At 41.1% G+C, this 19,371-nt stretch overlaps 6 protein-coding genes across 8 annotated transcripts; 1 reads left to right on the top strand and 5 right to left on the bottom strand.

Annotated features, from left to right (window-relative positions):
- Positions 1–293: 293 nt before the first annotated feature.
- On the bottom strand, positions 294–4,853 carry Btz (CASC3 exon junction complex subunit). 2 transcript variants are annotated; one of them, XM_076909834.1, is made up of 8 exons: positions 4,591–4,853; positions 3,731–4,155; positions 3,376–3,660; positions 2,880–3,295; positions 2,508–2,810; positions 2,346–2,378; positions 1,878–2,134; positions 294–1,800 (listed from the first exon to the last, which is right to left on the bottom strand). In XM_076909834.1, the coding sequence occupies exons 1-8, from the start codon at positions 4,687–4,689 to the stop codon at positions 1,180–1,182; spliced, it is 2,439 nt and encodes an 812-aa protein (XP_076765949.1). In that variant the 5' UTR covers positions 4,690–4,853; the 3' UTR covers positions 294–1,179. The 2 variants fall into 2 exon arrangements, with proteins under 2 accessions (XP_076765949.1, XP_076765950.1); XM_076909835.1 differs by lacking the exon at positions 2,346–2,378.
- Positions 4,854–5,549: 696 nt separating this feature from the next.
- LOC143432879 (endoplasmic reticulum lectin 1) lies at positions 5,550–8,727 on the top strand. The gene is made up of 7 exons (XM_076909839.1): positions 5,550–5,747; positions 5,814–5,987; positions 6,053–6,577; positions 6,986–7,039; positions 7,577–7,738; positions 7,817–8,056; positions 8,146–8,727. Exons 1-7 carry the CDS (start codon positions 5,613–5,615, stop codon positions 8,389–8,391), a joined length of 1,536 nt encoding a protein of 511 aa, XP_076765954.1. The 5' UTR covers positions 5,550–5,612; the 3' UTR covers positions 8,392–8,727.
- A 63-nt stretch (positions 8,728–8,790) lies between these two features.
- On the bottom strand, positions 8,791–9,842 carry LOC143432883 (mitochondrial import receptor subunit TOM40 homolog 1). The gene has a single exon (XM_076909846.1). The coding sequence runs from the start codon at positions 9,779–9,781 to the stop codon at positions 8,801–8,803; it is 981 nt and encodes a 326-aa protein (XP_076765961.1). The 5' UTR covers positions 9,782–9,842; the 3' UTR covers positions 8,791–8,800.
- An 879-nt stretch (positions 9,843–10,721) lies between these two features.
- Ift43 (intraflagellar transport 43) lies at positions 10,722–11,738 on the bottom strand. Of its 2 annotated transcripts, none has more exons than XM_076910257.1 (6): positions 11,612–11,738; positions 11,381–11,556; positions 11,268–11,297; positions 11,164–11,204; positions 11,024–11,093; positions 10,722–10,957 (listed from the first exon to the last, which is right to left on the bottom strand). In XM_076910257.1, exons 1-6 carry the CDS (start codon positions 11,648–11,650, stop codon positions 10,750–10,752), a joined length of 564 nt encoding a protein of 187 aa, XP_076766372.1. In that variant the 5' UTR covers positions 11,651–11,738; the 3' UTR covers positions 10,722–10,749. The 2 variants fall into 2 exon arrangements, with proteins under 2 accessions (XP_076766372.1, XP_076766371.1); XM_076910256.1 differs by having other exon boundaries at positions 11,164–11,216.
- A 306-nt stretch (positions 11,739–12,044) lies between these two features.
- LOC143433115 (uncharacterized) lies at positions 12,045–14,470 on the bottom strand. Its single transcript, XM_076910255.1, has 5 exons — positions 13,977–14,470; positions 13,213–13,566; positions 12,671–13,130; positions 12,250–12,601; positions 12,045–12,163 (listed from the first exon to the last, which is right to left on the bottom strand). Exons 1-5 carry the CDS (start codon positions 14,064–14,066, stop codon positions 12,064–12,066), a joined length of 1,356 nt encoding a protein of 451 aa, XP_076766370.1. The 5' UTR covers positions 14,067–14,470; the 3' UTR covers positions 12,045–12,063.
- Positions 14,471–16,160: 1,690 nt separating this feature from the next.
- On the bottom strand, positions 16,161–19,062 carry LOC143433119 (bone morphogenetic protein 2). Its single transcript, XM_076910262.1, has 5 exons — positions 18,442–19,062; positions 18,130–18,286; positions 17,906–18,051; positions 17,727–17,828; positions 16,161–17,663 (listed from the first exon to the last, which is right to left on the bottom strand). Exons 1-5 carry the CDS (start codon positions 18,643–18,645, stop codon positions 16,668–16,670), a joined length of 1,605 nt encoding a protein of 534 aa, XP_076766377.1. The 5' UTR covers positions 18,646–19,062; the 3' UTR covers positions 16,161–16,667.
- Between the last annotated feature and the right edge of the window lie 309 nt (positions 19,063–19,371).

Here is a 19,371-nt window from a genome sequence, read left to right on the forward strand (position 1 = left end):
GCCGACGAAAATGTATATAAAACGTTTACTATATCCTATGGCTATATTATAAATGTATCATATAGAAATCCCTAGTAGTCACTACTACCCCGTGTCCACTATCAATGGAACTTGTATTTAGTTTGCCAATGTTACATTTCTGTCGTCGTGTACAAGAATGATTCAATCAAAATGTCAACTTCACTGTTTGTACGATCTCATTGCTGTTCACAAAAGTTTTATACAAATTAATGCCAATTGAAGCTTGCGGTAAAACTTATTGAATCGAAAAGAGGAAAATAAATTCAGCCATGTGTGGAAAAAACTTCTTATCAATATATTATCTTTCCATTCCACCTTGCCAGTAACAAAGCATATCATCGTAAGCGTATTAAAAAAAAAAGATTATCGCGAGTTTAAAAAACCTTTCGCAGTTGTTACGAAAGCCCGGTTAACATTTTATTAATGACAAGTTTAATAATTAGTATTAGTTTTGCCTCAACTAGGCTTTAACATACACTAAATTATGTAACGATCATTTCTTCGTGATACAAGCAGATCAAAATTTTGTTTACTGTTGTGTAATGTAAGTAAAATTAAAGCATTAAGTAGTAGTTCTTTATCTAATAAATGTACGTTCATTCGTCCTCCGTTTGTTTAATGAATCGCAGTACAAACATGTTTGTACATAAAAGACATAATACATACTGAGGTTACTGACCTGACTATATCCTATTTACAGTAGCCGTTGTATTAAAAAGATATATCGATTTATTAACCATTTTACCAGTCAATGCTGCATACGTTAATATTCGATACAGGATAAATACATTTAGAACTAGTTTCCTCTACTAATAATTAATTATTAGTAGATTTCATATATGAAAGAATTTAACAATATAGAAGAATGTCCTTTAATTATAGCAGCAGATCGATGGAATTCGTAGCGAGGCTACGAAATATACAACAGTATGCTGGAATTAGATAAAGTCATTCAAAGTATGTTTTTTTTTAAACACGTACACATCCAATCCCTACGACATCTCACAAATTACTTGTGAAAATCATTTTGCAATATAGATTGTATAGTAAAACGTCAGCAAAATTACACAGCGTTTTTATAACATATGCATACTCATACTCACGAAATGTCACAATTACGTTTTTCTCTAAATACATTATACGCTGTGCGACGTTCTTTCAAGCTGCTGCCTTCTCTACAACTGCACTTTCGGTCGTGGTGTTTTCAATCTTGTTCGAATCATTTTCAATCTCCTCGATGATCGCTTGTGGAGTTTTAAGCGGTATAATATCTTGTTCGTTTATCGTGACTTTCGACGAATTATTGGTATCTGTCTCATCTACTAATTGATCCGCAGTAGTAGTAGTATCTTCGGAGTTCAGTGGTGCTTCGGTATCGGTATCAGGACACTTAATCTCCTTCTCGGTATTCTCAACCGCAGAATCCAGAGTTGCACTTAAATCTTCATTCTTCTGAATCTCTTCAACTTCCGTAACTTGCTGCTCGGTTTGCGCATTATCAAATTGTTCTGGTATATTTTTCTGGTCATCTTCTACCGAGTTACTGGTGACTTCTTGTTCAGTCTGTTGCGTGCTACCAGGTTGAATCATTGGTTGCGGCTGCGTGCTTCTACCTCTTCCCCGACTCTGATATTGCTCTGGCGGCGGTAGAATTGGAATAGCTGCCTTTGGTCGTCTCACCGGAGCCGACTGTTGTTGTTGCTGCTGTTGATGAGCTGGACTGTAGTAAGTACAACCTTGCGGTTGAAACAATTCTTGTGGCGGTGGAGGACGTTGTGGCTACAAGATGAAGAATATATGTAGAAATTGGAAAACGAATGATATATTTCTGAAATTTGTTTAACGTAAAGACATACCTGCACCGGGGGACTGTATCCTTGATAACCTTGAAAATTAGGCTGAAACGCTGGTCCATTTGGACCAGGAACATAATTTATTATACTAGGTGGAGCAGTCTGTGGAGAAATGAACTGTGGCGGTGGCACCAAAAATGGCGGTGGAGCATAGCTAGCTGGTTGACCATTAGGCGGTATAGGAATCACAGGTTGTCCGGCCATAGGTGCAGCTGCGGCAGCAACAGGCGTCGATTGTTCAAAATGACCTTGCGGATATCCTATAAAAGTGAAATCTAATATATAAAAAAAAATCGAAGTACACAAAATCACTTATATTCGCATAAATGAATGCATGCGTGCATAGTAACGGAAGAAACAAAAATACAAATATAAATATTTATATATATACAATTTTCTTTACTTAATTAATAGAAGAAAGTATACATATAAAAAAAAATATTCACATTTAAATAATCTACTTTATCTTACCTTGTGATTCTAAAACACCTCTTGAATTTCCAGCTAAATACATGTAAATACAAGTTGAACATTAATATGTAATGTTTAATGTATTTATATAATACACACCTACAAGCATATTTTGGAAAGCACTATGAACAACAAAACTTCAATGTGTACAAATTTCATTACCTTGAGGAGGGAAATATCCATGTTGGCCATGCTGACTATGTTGGTTGTGTTGATTATGTTGACTGTGCTGATTGTGTTGATTATGCTGTCCATGCTGTCCATGTTGCGGTGGATAATTTTGTTGTCCAGCATTATCTGAAATAGTAGGACGTTGCCGCAAACTGGAATAACGTTTCGGTCTATTGGCAGAACCATCTTGCTGCTGTATTGATTGTTGCTGTTGTTGCTGTTGTGGTTGTTGTTGCATTCTTGGCGGTACTGTGCCTGATCTCTGTTGATTCGAGGACTGTCCATAGAAGTTTTCTAAAATAAAACATTAATGAACAAACCATTAACGCACAAGCGATATTTCTGTACAAATCGAATGCTCACTATTGTGTCTTCCACTTTGATGATACTGACTACCATCGTTAACGCTAACATGTTTCATGTCATGAGTAATTTGTTGTTCATCGTCATTCTGTACGGTATTGTTTCTTTTATTCTCAGCGGTGATCGGTCCCGATCCACGTCCCTTTGGTTTGGTCTCAACTGCTCTAGTAGTGACCATATTGTTATTAGCGTTTATTCTGAATCCTCGCCCACGAGGTGTTCTACTGGCTGCCAAGCTTACAGACTCTTGAACGTTCCTCTTGTTGTTATCTCGCGGTGATGTTTTTGCATTAACCAATTTATCCGCATCACCGCCCGCTCCACTATTTCCATTACTACTCTGAGTATGAGATGCATGTTTAGTATCTTTTTTCCAAGCTGGATTTGTAGGCTCGTTAGGAGCTTTGTTTTCATTTCTGTAAATTAAAATATTCGAATGAACTGTCTCTCCAAGCATAAAAATAAAAGATTCGACACTTTGAAAAACGTTACGTACGTATGAGTATTGGATGTACTACTAGATTTTGTTTTCGGGCTATCGCTCTGAGTTTGCAAGGGTGGGAAATTTTGTATTTTATTTTGCGATTTACTCTTACTACTGTACCAAGCCGACGAAATTACTGGCTCTTCTACATGCGTGGAAGTATTTTTATTAGTTCCTAGAGCAGGAAAATCTTCACCGCTTTTGTTGAACTTCCTGCTTCTAGTAGAAACGTTGGTCCCAGGTTTTCCATATGCATCTTCATCTTCCCAGTTACGCGTGTACTTGTTAGGACCACGACTAAAAAGCATAAAATGCATGAAATAAAAGGTTACAAGCGCCACAATACTTTAGCAAACCTAATATCTACCCGTATCTTCTTCTTCTTCTAGCTCTTGGCGGGCCTTCTTCATTTCTTATGTCGTAGCCATAAACTGCTATTAATTCTTCATGACTCTTTGGTGCCTGTTCTTCATCGTTATATCGATCGTGATTCCATCTATCTTCTTTATCCTTCCACACTTTCTTCTCTTTGGTGTCCCTCTCGTTCTGAGATTCTGCAACACTGTCTGCCACTTCGTCGATAGTCCTATCGTCGTGTTCATAAAATGTTCCTCTTTTAGGAATATACTGCGGATTGCGCCTGTCTTCGTCGTCGTCCAATTTCTTCTGAGGTTTTTCTTCCTCCTGGCCATCGCCACTTTCACGCAATGCACCATCTTGAGATTCAGCATCGGAATCGGAAGGATAAATATCACATTCTGAATCTTGATGACCGTCGGTTTGCTCGCTGCTCTATAGATAGAAATTCTAGTTAAAATAGAAGGAGATGAAAGTGGGACCGCAATAAACGAATTAACATTTGCAGGATTGGAACACTCTTATTGAAATGGTTTCAAGCTTTATATAGATATACTTTATTTAAGTTCAGTGTACAGGATAATTTTATTTTTCATTATTGATATACGTATCAGAATTGTGACGTATTCTCGAGACCACTTGCCGGTAAATCGAACACAAAGGAAAGTCTCCCTAGTTACGATAATATCCAGAAGTATTACAGCAGTCTACTTAATCCACTTAATCAGATCTTCCGCTGAACTTTCGATCCAGTTCGACAAGAAGGAGAGTTCAATAAAGCCAACGAAAGTTTGATAAACGCGAAGAGAAGGGAACATATTTCGAATGTTCGAAGTGTACGTAATCGAAAACACTTTTATAGCAGCTAACCTGGGTCTCTTTCGTCGCGTTTAGTTCCTCGCAAGAGTCCGAGAGGTCATCGGAACCGCAAGACTGATTAGACTTCCGACGTCGTCTCGTATCCGACATGTTATTTCAGCTAAGAAGTACACGGTTCCGGATTATCACAGGCTTTCTCCTACAAAATATGAATAAACCATCAACGCCAGATGACTTTTAAGGTCGAACTAGTTGATGACTGTTTCCACTTCGACGAGTTCCCGATCGCGGATTCTCGGTCACCAATCATAGACTAAACGTATCGTTATCGAGAAGGTGAACCAACCTTAGAAAACTGTACTGCTAGAAACGATTTCAGCCCTCTACTGGAATCTAATTAAACCAATAATAATTTGAATAAAGAATTTCATCGAAAGATTTTATTCAGCTCGTCCAAACAGTTATACTTTCTTCTATAAACCAATCAATTCATCAGAAAAGAATTACTCGATTTATAAATAAAATAAACGAGGCACCTGAAAGGCATCGGTGTTTACACTGTTTCATTATCAACATCATACGTGGATGATACTAGTTGGTTTCTCTACATAGGGTTATACAACTATCTTTTCGAGCCGCAAGCCACAGGATTCGAAACAAAATTCACCTGCTATGATACAAAATGCTCTGTAAAGATTTGCTTGAAACTCGTAACAAATAATCGTATATATCTACGCGTAAACATCCTCTCGTACACGTTTATTATGTATCATAAAATTGAACGATATTGCTTGGAAAAACGACCACGTATACTGTTCACGTGATGTATAGAATTATTGGTATTTGGATCTAATTGGGGTTAGAGAACTGAAAATTCTGTAAGCCTGGTGTCAGACTTGCTAGAGAGTCGTTTCAAAAAAGTTCGTTTCGTGCTCGAACATATATAATTTCTACGATAATAATACAGAATACAAACGTCTTAGCGCAGACGTACTGCCATCGGTACAAGTCCGCAAATGTGGTCGCACACACTTTGATTAAAGATATGGTGAAATAATTGTGCTTTTATAAAAATGTGGCTACATTTTGGTATTTACAATGTGGTGTGCATTGTAATTACTGTTGTGTATGGACACGATCTCAGAAGTTTCGATGATACGGTCCTATTCAAAATTAATTGGCCTGGTGAAGCTAATTCGCAGTTATTAGTAAGTATCCATTGAACGAAACCAATAATGAAACCATATTTCACTTTGCCTAAATATTTTTCACAGGAGTCTAGAGCAAATGTAGAACCTTACATTATAACAACTGCGAATAAAGAAAAATATCAGTGCTTAATTGTACAGAATTCAGAACAAGAACAAGATTACAACGAGCCATATATCGGACCAAATCCAATAGAAATTCTAACGCCATTATTTAGGCAAGATACCTGTTCATATAGGGTACGTGTTATTATAGGGTATATAAGATTAAACTTTACATAAAAATGATGTATACATTCCTCCAGGTTGAGTCTTATTGGTCGTATGAATTGTGCCACGGACGTTACGTACGGCAATATCACGAAGATAGAGATGGGAAGAAGGTGAAGACGCAAGAATATTATTTGGGTACCTTTGATAAATTACAGGAACTGAAACTTCTGGCAGAATATACGGAAAGGGAATCAAATCCTTCCAGAAAAGCAGACATACCGGTTAAAAAAGTTGATGGAATCAATATGCCATATGTTGAAATTGAAATGGGTGATGGGACAGTTTGCGATTTGAATAATAAACCAAGAAAGATAAAAGTTCTGTATGTTTGCTATCGACATGGTAAACATGAACTATTTTCAATAGAAGAGCCCTCCAGTTGTGAATACGAAGTTATCGTTCTTTCTCCATGGTTATGTAATCACCCTGACTACAATCCTCAAGCCACAGGAGAAAACGAGATCAATTGTTATCCGCTTAAAAATGCAGCAGATAAGCCACGATCTCTTATTGCAATGGAGATAGAAAGTATGAAACTGCGATATCAAAAAGTAATGGTAAAGCCACCTTCTGTGCGTTCTTTGTATTCATTTACTTATTTCTGACTATGCCTGTGTCATATGTGTATATATATGTACATATATATATACACATAATATATGTTATTTAATGCAATACCTGTATATTTTTTGTGTATGCTAGTGATATTTTTGCTATTTGAATAAGATGTTTTCAAATGAGAATAAATCCCAATATCATATCGATAAATGACATATTTTACACGATAGTAGAGAACACAGCTTTGATCGATATTGTCTTTTTTTCATTAACTAAAATGAACTTCACTTTTTGGCTTTTACAATTATAAGTCATATAGTTTCCTTAATTTAACGTTAAATAATTTTTTTCTTTATGTCTTTGAATTGTTTATTATCTGTATACTGAATTAATTATTTGTTGCACAGGATGAGAAGCTGCAGGAAGTCTATGCAATCTTCCATGTAGATAAGGAGGGCCAGGTCAGAATACTTCGCATTTTTGGGATCAGGCCAAAGTGCTTGGTGGTTTTTGTCATTTGTCGCCATTAATTTGTATCTCATTCTGTCCCTTCCTTTTCTACATAAAGTTATTTCCTTTAAGTCTACATATTGTCCAAAAGAATGTTATAATATTATCATGAATGCTATTTATGCACCATTGTGTTTTTAGCATCACACCTTTGCTTCACTTTTTCACAGCCGAACTTACAGTATTTGTTTTTGCTTCATTTATTGCTTTGAATTACGAACAGCTAGCAATGATAATTAAAGAGCTAATAATTGTTAACTATAAAATGCTAGATGATACATTTATTTTCAGAATACAAGATATAAAGATAAAGAATGATCATATTTTTTATTAGTATCATGTGCTAAAAGAAGAAAAAATTATGTTTTGTGCATTCATATCTCTAACAAATTCACATAATTGATGATAACATTGGTAGCAGTTATCACAAGGACTTTTGGTTTCTGGATATTTTGTTTGAAAGTTTAATTAATTTGCATTCATTTCAGGATGGTGAAGCACGTGTTAGGGTTGAAATACATCCCGTTGGTGTGATTGATAAACATAATAATATCGAAGATTCTATAAACTCGTTAGCAGATCAAGGTATTAGCCCAGCAGAAGTGAGTCCTGTGAAAAATTTTTTGAGCGGAAAAAATTGTTTGCACGGAGTAAGTACTTCCGATAATTTATGTTAATTACGTGTTGACGAATAATATGCATAACACCGCATACACGCATATAACTAGGGCAATGGATGGTGGAAATATGAATTTTGCTATGGACGCTCGGTAGATCAGTACCATATAGAGCGTGATGGTAAAAAGACAATAGTAAATCTCGGTAAATTTGATAAGCAAAAACATTTAGAGTGGATCGCTGCGAATCCGCATAAGAAACCAAAGACGTTAGAATTGCGGAAACAACTTTCTCATTTTTACGGCGATGGAAGTATTTGCGATAAGACTGGCAATCCAAGACAAACAGAGGTATCGTATACGATAGAGAAAAATTTCGGAGCGTAATTCAACTTATTTTTAAGTAAAAGAACATGTAATTGCCAAAACTTGGTTTTCAGGTGAAATTAAAATGTGTCGAAAGTCATACTGCCAGTCCATCAAGCGTTTCGTTGTTCTTACTCGAGCCAAAAACCTGCGAGTACGTTCTAGGTGTGGAATCGCCATTGATCTGTGATATTTTGGAATATGCCGATGAGAATGGACTTCTTAGTGAAAAGTTCGAAGTGAATTTCGACAAATTAAAGACAACTGCTTTCCACGAGTATGACGATTTGGATGAAAGAATAGCAAACGGAGATGACTAGAATAAAATTCAATTGATGAATACTAGCTGTCAAACAAAATTTCTGATGATAAAAGTGACAGTATTAGAGTGATAAAGACACTTGCATCTAGTTTCAGCCAATTAGATATCAAATTTGAGGTCATTTTTTTAATTGAATGTACATTAATATATGGGCGTGATGACCTAAAGTTTTCACACACTTTACAACACTAATGTAACTAATGTAACACTTGTTCAGTATCTCTAGTGCTATTCATATATTGTTACGAACTATCGTGCGACGGATATTGTAACATATACAAGGTTTTTCATTCTGTAAGATTTTGAAAGTAACAATTAAAATCGTCTTACGTTAGTTTCAATACCATTGGATTGATTCTTATCATTTATATAAATCACGTATAAAAAGAAACATGATACGTTCCTTATCACTGTCCAATATTAAGACCAACGCCTACGCGAAATTGTTGCTTTTTGTGGTTCAGGAGTCCGCTGATAACCAATGAGGATTCCGGGATGGGGTACAGTTTCTTCTCGAACGTGCCACCGACTGTGGTTTCGGAATTCACAATGCCACGGAAAATTAGATCTGCATACGGCACATTCACTTGGTAAACTATAGTGGCGACCGACTGATGAGTTCTCATATTCGTCTCTAACTCAACGCCAAGTTCCAATTGCGAGCTGGCTCTACGATGGTAACAAAGATGAAGGCCCGCTTCACCTACTGTTCCAGATAACGTTGTAGGCCCTGTACTGTGCCTGAAAGCCACGCACATTACTGTCTGTTGACCGCCTGGAACTTTCGAGCCACGAAGGCATGCAATCTCGGCTCCTAACGCGATCCTCGACGTGATCGATTGTAAAAAGTGTATTACCACAGTTCCGTGCCCCTTCATGAACCGTGGATTGGCCATGGTTACCGCTACCGTGAAATCGTTTGATCGATATTCCAAGCTGGAACTCGACGCCTTGCATTTCCCATCAGCTATTTGGGCCGATAATTTATATCTAAATCTGCATCCAAGCGTGTGCACGAATGAGGCGGTCATGTTACCGTTTGGCATAATTTCACCCACCGCTACGGGATATTTTTCGTGTATCTTCTCGTTTAAGCCTACCAATTTCGTCCCAACGTACTTCGTACCAAATTTATAGCCGGACGGAGTAACCGCGCTAAGAGTAATCGAATGCATCACGTTGAAATGTTCGCTAAGAATTTTGTTGATGGTTAATCGTGCTCCTTCAAAGTTTTGTGGATAAAGATCTTTAACCTTCTTGTGAATGTCTTCGAAACTTCCTGGATTTCCCGGCGCTTTGTCTATCGGTTCCAAGCACGGTATACATTCCGTTTCATTGGTTACTATATTAGGCTCTATCTTTTTTCCTGAGGCATGTACCATGCCCATTATAATACACTCGAAATTTGCGAAACAGAATATGGTTTAAGCGCCTGTTAATTTTGCGCTTGACGATGAACATGCGAGTAAAATTAATATTTAATGCGTGCAGGTTATCAATGGACTTCCCTATCAATTTCAAATTCATATGACCGACGATACCATTCGACCCATCGATTTTGTGCAGTCGATATATTTACGTTATGTTCGATGTATCGATTCACGATTGCTTGCATCATATTAGTATCGCAACTCGGCTACGAGATGGCTTCCATCTCGAGCACCTAAAAGTTATATTTGTATTAATATTTTCTACATATTTTTCTCGACGTGACTTAACTAATTTAAGATATTACAATCCGCTACAATATTGACTATGATAGAAAGTACACGTATTTCCTTTGATTTACGTAATATACAATACATTGATAATACAAAGCGTTCTCTCGCAAGTGGTTGATACGCTTTCGGTTCCTTTATATAGGAGAATCGAAGCTTTACTGATGGAAGTGTGTGCTAGTGATGGCACAACTGAACATTGATCGCTAACGTAGAAATATGGCAGATCTGCTCAGTGGGTGTTGTCACGTGGTCGCTTCAAGTAGCTTGTGTTCGGCTCCCGATTGCGCGTGCAACTTCTCGATTTTAATTAATCTTGGATTTGCACGCCTGCACGGTCGAGTCTTCACGTCGCTCCTCGAACTACCGCGATTTCCAAATTGGGGGGCAATCGAATAGGTCAGACGAGGTTACTAATTTGTCGCTTCCATATACAGGCACTGCAGAACAAAGCAGTATGCCATGCTTTTTGGCAATTTACTTTCTTCCCTGATATTGTAAGCTATACGTAACTAGTACTTCGGAAACAATGTTAAAGGTAGACATATCTTTCTTTTCATATTTTTCACTTTATTTTTTCGTAGCAGTAAAAAGTTATAGCTAAGTAAAAATCACGCGACAATTTTCTTTTGCGCTATTCACGCTTCCTCGCTATTCACTTCGGACGAAACTTGAGTAAAAAGGAGATTCCAGTTCCATACTTCGTCCGGTTCCTTTGTCAAATGTTCGTTGTACAATTTTTCTGCTAAAAGCGAAAGATTAACACCATTCAGAGATGTGAACGCAGCGTTTTTCACCAAGTCCGTGTCCAGTTCTTTGTACGCAGCGACTCTGTTCACGTTAACCCTGCGAAGTTACAAGCTGACTGTAACGAATCAAACCTTTTCATCAAGACCTCACGATGGTACTTACGATGGTGTATTTATATCGGACAAAGCGTTATCCTCTTGAATTTCATCCAAATCAGGTATAACTGGAATATCTACAAACGATATAAAATTCATCTGAATTAAAGTTCTCTAAGTTTCATATAATTAGAAATCAATTCTCACCGTCAATAACCTCTTCCCTCTCAGATGCTCGAGAGCGTTCCCTAAGAAATAATCTATCAGTGACTACAGGCGTCTGAATCGTTAATTCTACTCATTATACTTACTGTTCGATAATACTTGAAGCCCCACGCGATCTGAAAGATAAGAAGAAGAGGATAAGTAAAAACTCTTGGAATAGATTCAGCCGATAATAGAGGTCTCTGCAAAACAAACATACTTCCCGCTTTTCAACTCATCGCCCCATCCAGTCTTCCTGGTACGGGGAGGTACCACAGGTGGTTGCGTCGATTTTCCAGAGGACGACGACGCAGGACTTTCCAGAAGATCATCGTCCAGCTTAGACTCTTCTTGTACGATGTTCTGCGTTGATCTTCTACCAAGACGAGGTAAAAGCTAAAAGTCCAACGATTGTTAACTCCAGGAAATGAATTGCAGATTAAATGTTTACCTTCTTCGAGGTGATCTCCAAATCGGTGGCCCAGTCCATGGCTGTCCATCGAGTCTCCTAGTACAGAACGTGCGAACGGAACTTGTGTTTGCTGGCAGTAACCATAACAACTGGACGGCCTAGTGGCCACGCACGGTTGAATCGACTTCGCTTGCCTCGTCTCTGAATTCGTCCTGCTCCCCTCTTTTTCTTGAATAGCGGCGCGGGAGACGTGACTGGAAACGTGCGGCTACACGCTCGGAACCGGTTTCGCGTTTACTGCGATTAGGGCGCGGCTTTTCGAACGTCGCGGGTAAATGGTTCTATTTGGTAGTAATTATCAAACATAACACAAGGGATGAGATTAATAGCGTCACGTTTATTCTGTAAGTTCCGTCGTACAAACGTTGTCAAATGCAATATATTTTAGGTATCACGAATCATTGCCAGGTAGAAAAAAAGATAACCGAAATCTAGTAATACTTAGTCCTGTCAATCTGTCGTTGGTACTCTTCATCGTCCGGATTCGTCTCGCAGTCGTTGTCGTTATTTGGCGGTCTCACTTCATTGTACCTATAATTTTAATCGTACTAAGAGTTACATAACAGAAAACCGAAGTATCATTTCGATTTTAGGCACAATGATTCCAAATAGAAAACCTGGAGAAGTCACCCTTGCAGAGTCTCCAGGGTAACACGTCGATTCTCTTGTGCAGTATGGGCGATATCTCCGGGCTAACAAAGTTCGGAGTACCAGCACCGGAACCACGGGTCAACAGCTTCCTCTGGCCGTCGTAGCAACAGTGTTGAGCGGCCGCGCTTCCGCTTCCCTGGGTCAGCAATGATCGCACGCAGTAATTGGCACCGGGCTTGTAAACGTCGAGCCGGTGAGAGCTACCGCTTACGTCCCGCCATCTAAAATACTTCTGCCGCCTCTCGTCCCAAACTTTGTTCTCGTAAAAGATATTGCTCGGGTATTGGCATGGACAGGCAGGTAACGATACTAGACCATCTGCAACAGAGGCAAGTTTGAGGAACGAAATCGGTGCTTACAGCTGTTTTAAAATCATTGGGAATCTACCTAAGAAAACCTGCTCAAGCTTGTCCTTGCTGTTCAACCACTTCTGGCAGGGGTCTAGATTCGTTTCGTTTACGAAGTTTAGGTCCTCAAATATGTTCTGACTGTCCGTAGTGGAAGTGTTGCGTAGACTTTGAAATAATTTACTTAGGAGCGCACTTAGACTGTCGGAGACCGCAACATGATCGTCGACGGCTGAATACATAGCCGATGAGGGTTCTTGACTTATGTAATCCATACTATCGCCGGGTTCGTCCTTCTTCGAGCGATTACTCATCGTGAAAAATGGATCGGTGCTTTCGAACTCGATCTCGCTGGAAATAGATTGCTCCTCGTATGAGTCTACTAGTTCCAAATCCGCTAGGGATACGTTCAAGTTTCTTCCCTTCGGATCCGTTCTACCTTTCTCATCGTCGATATAGGTAAAATTGTAATCGTTCTCTCTGGTTCCATTGTATAACTCCTGCGTACCAAGAAAAAGCTCAAATACTTACTTATTCTCTTTTTCAGAGACTTCTGCGGTGTCCACGTTCATCGATATTTACCTGCACAGGACCGTTGATCACCGATTGGTCACGGGGCTCTTCGTCGACTTCCAAAACAGGATTATTTACATCGCTATTTTCCGTCTCTTTAAAAATTCGATGTAGTATCGTGTCGTTGCCTCCTAGAAAAAACAATTTGGCCGCGAATGTGCTTCGAAGACAGATAGCTTGATTTTTGGAACGACTTCGTTTCCGATGTTTCGAATGCCTCGTAGGAACCGCCTCATCTTCGATCTCCTCGTTCCGTTTGTTTCGAATCAACTTGTCGGTCGTCCGTAATGGACGTAGTAAGCTCGAAGGCAATTTTCGTGTTACGATCGCTTCCACGTTTGTTGAGATTCTATGATCGTCCATCTGTCCAATAAAAGGAGCGAATTGATCGATAGTTCGTAGGAAAAGAAAGGCATTTGACTAATAGTTCGTGAATTCAAGCGAAGCGAATTTGCAGTGTGGTCATCTGGGATAGAGGATAACGATCGTCGGTACGACATCAAAGAAGCCTGTGTTTGGTTCGTGGATGAGGTACGAGTTTTGCGCAGGGGAAAGAGACACCGCAACACTACAGGATGGAATTCTACTTCTTGGAAGCGTACGTTGCAAGATCGTTTTGTATTAAATGGTAGAAGCTAACCGGCATGTCCGTAAAATCTCGATTTCCTATGTTTTTTGTTCGTGGCATGGATCATTCAACGCAATAATTATTATTGAGGACATTTTTTCTAAACAAAATACGAGAATTAAAGGTATAATACGATTTTACTTACATGACGATCCCCCGCGTTCACGATCGTAGCAGTTAACATCAATTGAAAGACGATCCAGTAAAGTAAGACCAAGACTCTCATGTTTGCCATCGATAATCCCTCATAATGCCCTCTTTGTTTAGCTCCTAATACGCAACTGATATTTCCGTTACAGATTCCCACGTATTGCACGTTCAACGGTTCATCCCCACCAACGGGTATACGACCAATTTCTCCACGATTCGCGAACAATTAGCGATCAAGCGATGCGAGGATAGCGCTCCCGATGTCGTTGTCCCCTTTGTTTACGAACGCTGGCGGAACGATCGGCAAGGTCTTATCGTCGATACCCCGAGGTCGAGTCGCGCAGGTGAAGACTATAGGCCGGCGGAAGACGGGAGACAATCACGTGTTCAGACGCGGGAGAAAAACAACGAGGGGAACGAGAAAAAAGCGGCGGCGGGAAGGAAGGACGGCTGAAACACGGCGTACACGGGACACGAGGCGCGCACCGTTCAAAGGCTTACCACTATATGTATAGTTGTATGAGAACTGGTAAAGTTCTGTTCCACTATAATGACCAAGTGTGGCGGCAGTGGAGAGGCTGGAAAGGTAGTGTGCTCTGGGTGACAGATCGCTACGTTATTGCACAGACCATAGTGCGCAATCGATGGCATTAGGATTTTGTCTCGTAGCTTGAAAATTATTCAAAGGTTCCGCGACTCCGTTCTCAGTGTCGATAGTTGCGCTTCCGCGATTTCCATTCGAATCATTCTCTCTGCAAAAAGTTCGGTCGTTATGTAAATAGAGAGAAAACAAGCGTATACGTTTCCACTTGACGTTGTATTACGATTCGAAGGATCTAAATACAGCGTTGGAATGCAATGGAACGCGTTCCGGCTATTTTTAGGCAGGCAGATTCGAAAATACACCTACCGTGGATTAAATATAACTGGAGATGCACGCGCACGGAATGCGGTACGATGGCACGCGAACGATTGGTCGCTCGCAAACATGCAAATCCCTGTATCGAAAGCTTAATGCTGTTCCCTTTCATTCCGGATTGCCTTATTTACCGACCCTAGATTTTGTTTAAATCTTCTCCACTCGCCGTTGTCTGTCGCCATTTACTGCACGCTACGATTACTGAACAAGAATTAAAGGTATAATAAAACACATCTGGGATGAAGCATGTAAAATTATTCCCTGAGAAGAGAGATCGAGCAGGTCTGTGCGCTGTATGGACGGAAATTTACGCACGTGTAGCGATTCCAATAGGAACTAACAAGAAAACAGAGCCCCTAATCATCTACAATTACGCCTGATTCATTGAGATTTCACGCTGCGTTGTTCGCAGATTCTGGACATCCTAGATAACGCAGCGGCATACCAGATCCTGATTCGATCTACGGTTGCACCCTGGATTCCAACGGGGGTCATCAAACTAATCTGTTTACATTCCATTACTCACGTTGAGCAGCCCAATAATGGAATAAAACGAGAACCACGAATCATCGTGATCGTGTCGTTACGAACGAGAAGAGAAAGGACGAAGGGGTGGGACCGTAAAACTGTCCGCGACAGAAACTCGGAACAGTACGGTCGCTACTGGCCATTAGCGCCAAATTTCTCGATGGCCTGGCGCCCGATTCCAATTCAAGTTTCGTTTATTTACTCGTAGATTGTCGAGCGCCACCGATACCCGTTCGCAGAAAAAAAAAGTGGCAAAATGGGCAGGCATTTAACACCGGTAGCGACTGACATTCCACGACTGCCTTTCTGCATCCCAGTGGCGCCAAACTCATCGTCTCGAACACTGTTACCGTCACGTTTATTTTATTGGCTCGCTCGTAAAGCGTACGAGCCTCGATTTCGCCGTTCAGCTCCAACGAAACTCTCTCTCTTTCTCTCTCTCTCTCTCTCTCTCTCTCTCTCTCCCTCTCTCTCCCTTTCTTTTGAAAAAAAACCGCAACGTTATGTTCAAAGCTGTTCTCGACTCGATTCGTCCTCCCGTTCGTTTCAGGCCAGCTCCGTTTATTCGTGAGAGGCTCAGCGGAGGCGAGGGTTAACATGGTGGTTTATTAAAATAAGTAATTTCAAGTGTATCGCGATGGAAACGATATCTCCTCTCCAAATATAGAATCTCGATCGTGACGGGATGGTGAGAAGGAACGACTTATGTGCCACGTGTGAGAACACTGCACGATAGCTTAAATAGTCGTTTTATTTTCTCGTAATTAAAATATAAATAACTCTAACGTTTTACGATACAGTAGTATATACAATGATCGAGGCGACTAATTCTCTCTACGTGTGATTATAATAATAATTTAACGACGATACAGGATACGATATAGACACGTGCTAATCATTGATACGCATGACCCTACGTGAATTTAGGAATGTTCTTATGTACAATGTTGGGACGTCAATTGAACGGCGATCTTCAGGCGAATCTCTAGGAATGACTCTCGTGCTAAAACTCATCTTTTTTCCGATGCATGCATTACCTTTCTCTCTTTCTCATTCTCTCTCTCTCTCTCTCTCTCTCTCGTTCGCTTTCACTTTCTTTTTCTCTCTCCACACATACGTATACATTCATCTACAATTCCTTATACTACCTCGGATACATACTTCGATATGTCATTCGCTCTTTTTTACCACAATAAGAACAAACAACGCAAAACACAGATACGAGAACGGCGATGTCCTTTAACGGCATCCACAGCGATCCGCGATCATGTCCTGGTAAACTTTCAGGACAACGTTCTCGTTATCGTCATAGAACAGAATGGTCGTGCCTAGCAATTTTGTCGGTACACAACATGGTCTTTCAACCCCCTTCACTAGCCCCATTTTGTGAACAATTCCCTGAATGGTGGCATGATTCGTTGGCTGCTGATCTTGGCTCAGCGGCGATTCGCAGATACCTTTGCAATGATACGCGGAATAACCGGGCGGTGAAATGATGGACGAGGAGAGCCCGATATCCTTAAAGTCGACGTAGAGTTCATGTCTTGAACAGTCGGTGATGTTCTGCTGAACGGATGCGTGGCTCTTGGTCGAACGTTTCTCGCGGAACCTTTCGTCGGATCGTGATACTGACGTCTGACGAACTCTCTCTCCCATTCTTTCGCGGCGCATGGCTCGTTTGTATATATCCATCGACGTCAAATATTCTACGGGCGTTACACTGTTCCAGTTATCATTTCTGCGAAGTTTTCTTGAAGAGGACGCGGTCTGCCGTCTACGTCGTCTGGACGTTCTTTCAACAAGATCTTGCTTCTCTCGAGATGTATCCGTCACTTCGTCCAACTCTCTCTTCTGCGTTTTCTTCTGCCTTTGGAAGAATTCAGACTTATTCTGGTTCCCCCACCGAGCCTCTTCCGGTTGGCCTTTCCCTTGATTGCGTTTCTCATGGTATTCGTTCTTCAATTCGATCTTCTCGTCTTCGTCGTCGTACATCTCCTCGGTTCCGTTGTTGCTACCGTAAGTATAGTAACGCGGGGCCATCTTTTTGTCACCCCTGTGCCCCTTTCCGTCGTCGTCAAAAAGTACCAGAATTGGTTGTTTACTGTGATGATACTCGTTCCGTCTGGAAAACTCGACATTCACTTGGTCCTCGAACAAAGTGGAAGCGGTTACCAGGAGTCCAAGATTTGGTTCGCCGGCTAACCAAGCGAGAACCGCTTGCTTGACGTTGAATATCTACGATGGAAATAAATAAATTCGTGGTATCTTTTCAGAAATTCGTCCAGCTTCGGAGCATACCTGCCAACCGGACGCGTGAGCCCCGACGTATCTAACATTGAGCAACCTGTGGAGATCGGGGACGTCTAAACTCTTCTCGTCCAATACTTGATACACTCTTATCTAAAAGGTAAAATACTCGTGAAGAAAGGATTCTTTAATAACCGTAACAAACTAAAAGGCATTAAACGTGTACTCACCAAGTAATAGGGAGAAGACAAGGTGGACGGATGCATAGACTTTAGGGGTGTTTTCTTCCGATACAGATGAAGTTCCGCCTCGAGGACGGATTCATCCACTTCCAGACCCGTGATGTTGAAGAAGTAAAACCGTGACATAGAAGTGTCTGCATCGAAGTTTTCGGGTTAACGAGTGCTCGTAACGAGAGAGGGAAAGATGCGCGACGTTAAGGAGGTGTGTTTACCTCTTTCGATGAAGCTGCGGACAACCTTGGCATTGTACGGATTTTTACCTCGCGTGACACCGCTGGGGTCGGCGACGTTGTTATACAGTTCCAGCATAAATTGCGGCGGCACCTTGCGACGTCCGGTTTTCTCGCCGTGACTCCGAATACCGAGTACCTGTAACGATTTCATTAGCTGATTAATACGAGGCTCGAAACACGGGTTCGTCGCGTCGTTTCACTTTCATTCCCTCGATCTAACGAAAAGAAAAGTTGTCACGAAATCTGTTTCACGACTAGTAAATGGTACGGCACAGTTCCCCGGGGACGAACCTGTTGCAGTTTCTCCAGCGCCTCGTCCCGACGAGCATCATGCTCGCTCCCTTCGTTCAAGTCAACCAAGGACCAGGAGTCTCCGAGTTCCTCCACGTTTCTATCGTCGTCCACGGAGAAACGGCTTGGATGCGTGTACACGTCGAAGAGGCATGACAGGAACAGTATCGCCCAGAGGAGAAACCGAACGTTTCTCGTCAACATCTTCGTCTGTAGTTCACTCGTCGTGTCGAAGGACGGACGTAATCGGTTTCTCTTAATTTTACAGCTAACGGTGACGAACTCTTTTGATTCGCTTCGAAGACAACCTCGGCGAGAACGTGGAACATCGACTGAGTTTACGTGGAATCCGCGGCAAACGCTTCTTAACGGAGGAAGGAGCGGTCACCCTCTCTGCCAGCGGACAGGAGGTTTGCCAAACCGAACGGAACGCTAAGTAGCATATGGGAGGTGTTGGCTGCGAGGAGTCACCTTTATGCTATGCCGGGAGTTGCCTCCCCCGCGTTGCTCCCCGCAGCGACATCGGCTTCTCTCACGGGACACCGACGCGACTCGACATCATCGTATCTCGACGACGCGCGGTTCCTCTCCCAGCAATCGCTTCTTATTAAGCTGTATTAGATCATCCTCGATCATGGTGGACCATCGAACGCGCGACGCTCTTCGCTTAATCCTCGGGAAATTACTTTGTCAAATACTTTCCGTTCAAAATACACTCGTATTTTTGACGAAAAGAATTTTTCTTCTTTGTTTTTCTTTTGATTCTTTTTTTTTAGAGGTGAAACGGCTTGGATAAAAAATAGGGTGGAGGAGAATGTCGATTATGTGGTGGCATTGCGAGCCGAACGAACGAAACCCACGAGGAACGAGATGATGACACCGTGGGGCTATTAAAAAAAGCTCACGCTTCCTAAATTCCGTAGATTCGTG

Source organism: Xylocopa sonorina, chromosome 2, assembly GCF_050948175.1.
Source record: "Xylocopa sonorina isolate GNS202 chromosome 2, iyXylSono1_principal, whole genome shotgun sequence".
Taxonomy (NCBI): Eukaryota; Metazoa; Arthropoda; class Insecta; order Hymenoptera; family Apidae; genus Xylocopa; species Xylocopa sonorina.

What these genes read in the sequence shown, in the direction of transcription:
- Btz (XM_076909834.1), bottom strand. Translation starts at nt 4,689, where the DNA reads ATGTCGGATACGAGACGACGTCGGAAGTCTAATCAGTCTTGCGGTTCC. An exon ending in ACGCGACGAAAGAGACCCAG is followed by an intron (nt 4,156 to 4,590) that starts GTTAGCTGCTAT and finishes TTCTATCTATAG; the next exon opens with AGCAGCGAGCAAACCGACGG. An exon ending in AGTACATCCAATACTCATAC is followed by an intron (nt 3,296 to 3,375) that starts GTACGTAACGTT and finishes TTTAATTTACAG; the next exon opens with AAATGAAAACAAAGCTCCTA.
- LOC143432879 (XM_076909839.1), top strand. Translation starts at nt 5,613, where the DNA reads ATGTGGCTACATTTTGGTATTTACAATGTGGTGTGCATTGTAATTACT. An exon ending in AAGCTAATTCGCAGTTATTA is followed by an intron (nt 5,748 to 5,813) that starts GTAAGTATCCAT and finishes TATTTTTCACAG; the next exon opens with GAGTCTAGAGCAAATGTAGA. An exon ending in ATGTAGATAAGGAGGGCCAG is followed by an intron (nt 7,040 to 7,576) that starts GTCAGAATACTT and finishes CATTCATTTCAG; the next exon opens with GATGGTGAAGCACGTGTTAG.
- LOC143432883 (XM_076909846.1), bottom strand. Translation starts at nt 9,781, where the DNA reads ATGGGCATGGTACATGCCTCAGGAAAAAAGATAGAGCCTAATATAGTA.
- Ift43 (XM_076910256.1), bottom strand. Translation starts at nt 11,650, where the DNA reads ATGGACTGGGCCACCGATTTGGAGATCACCTCGAAGAAG. An exon ending in TGGAGATCACCTCGAAGAAG is followed by an intron (nt 11,557 to 11,611) that starts GTAAACATTTAA and finishes TTGGACTTTTAG; the next exon opens with CTTTTACCTCGTCTTGGTAG. An exon ending in GAGGGAAGAGGTTATTGACG is followed by an intron (nt 11,094 to 11,163) that starts GTGAGAATTGAT and finishes TATCGTTTGTAG; the next exon opens with ATATTCCAGTTATACCTGAT.
- LOC143433115 (XM_076910255.1), bottom strand. Translation starts at nt 14,066, where the DNA reads ATGGCAAACATGAGAGTCTTGGTCTTACTTTACTGGATCGTCTTTCAA. An exon ending in TGAACGCGGGGGATCGTCAT is followed by an intron (nt 13,567 to 13,976) that starts GTAAGTAAAATC and finishes TTTATTGGACAG; the next exon opens with ATGGACGATCATAGAATCTC. An exon ending in GCTTGAGCAGGTTTTCTTAG is followed by an intron (nt 12,602 to 12,670) that starts GTAGATTCCCAA and finishes CCTCTGTTGCAG; the next exon opens with ATGGTCTAGTATCGTTACCT.
- LOC143433119 (XM_076910262.1), bottom strand. Translation starts at nt 18,645, where the DNA reads ATGTTGACGAGAAACGTTCGGTTTCTCCTCTGGGCGATACTGTTCCTG. An exon ending in CCGCAGCTTCATCGAAAGAG is followed by an intron (nt 18,052 to 18,129) that starts GTAAACACACCT and finishes ACTTCGATGCAG; the next exon opens with ACACTTCTATGTCACGGTTT. An exon ending in CTCACGCGTCCGGTTGGCAG is followed by an intron (nt 17,664 to 17,726) that starts GTATGCTCCGAA and finishes TTTCCATCGTAG; the next exon opens with ATATTCAACGTCAAGCAAGC.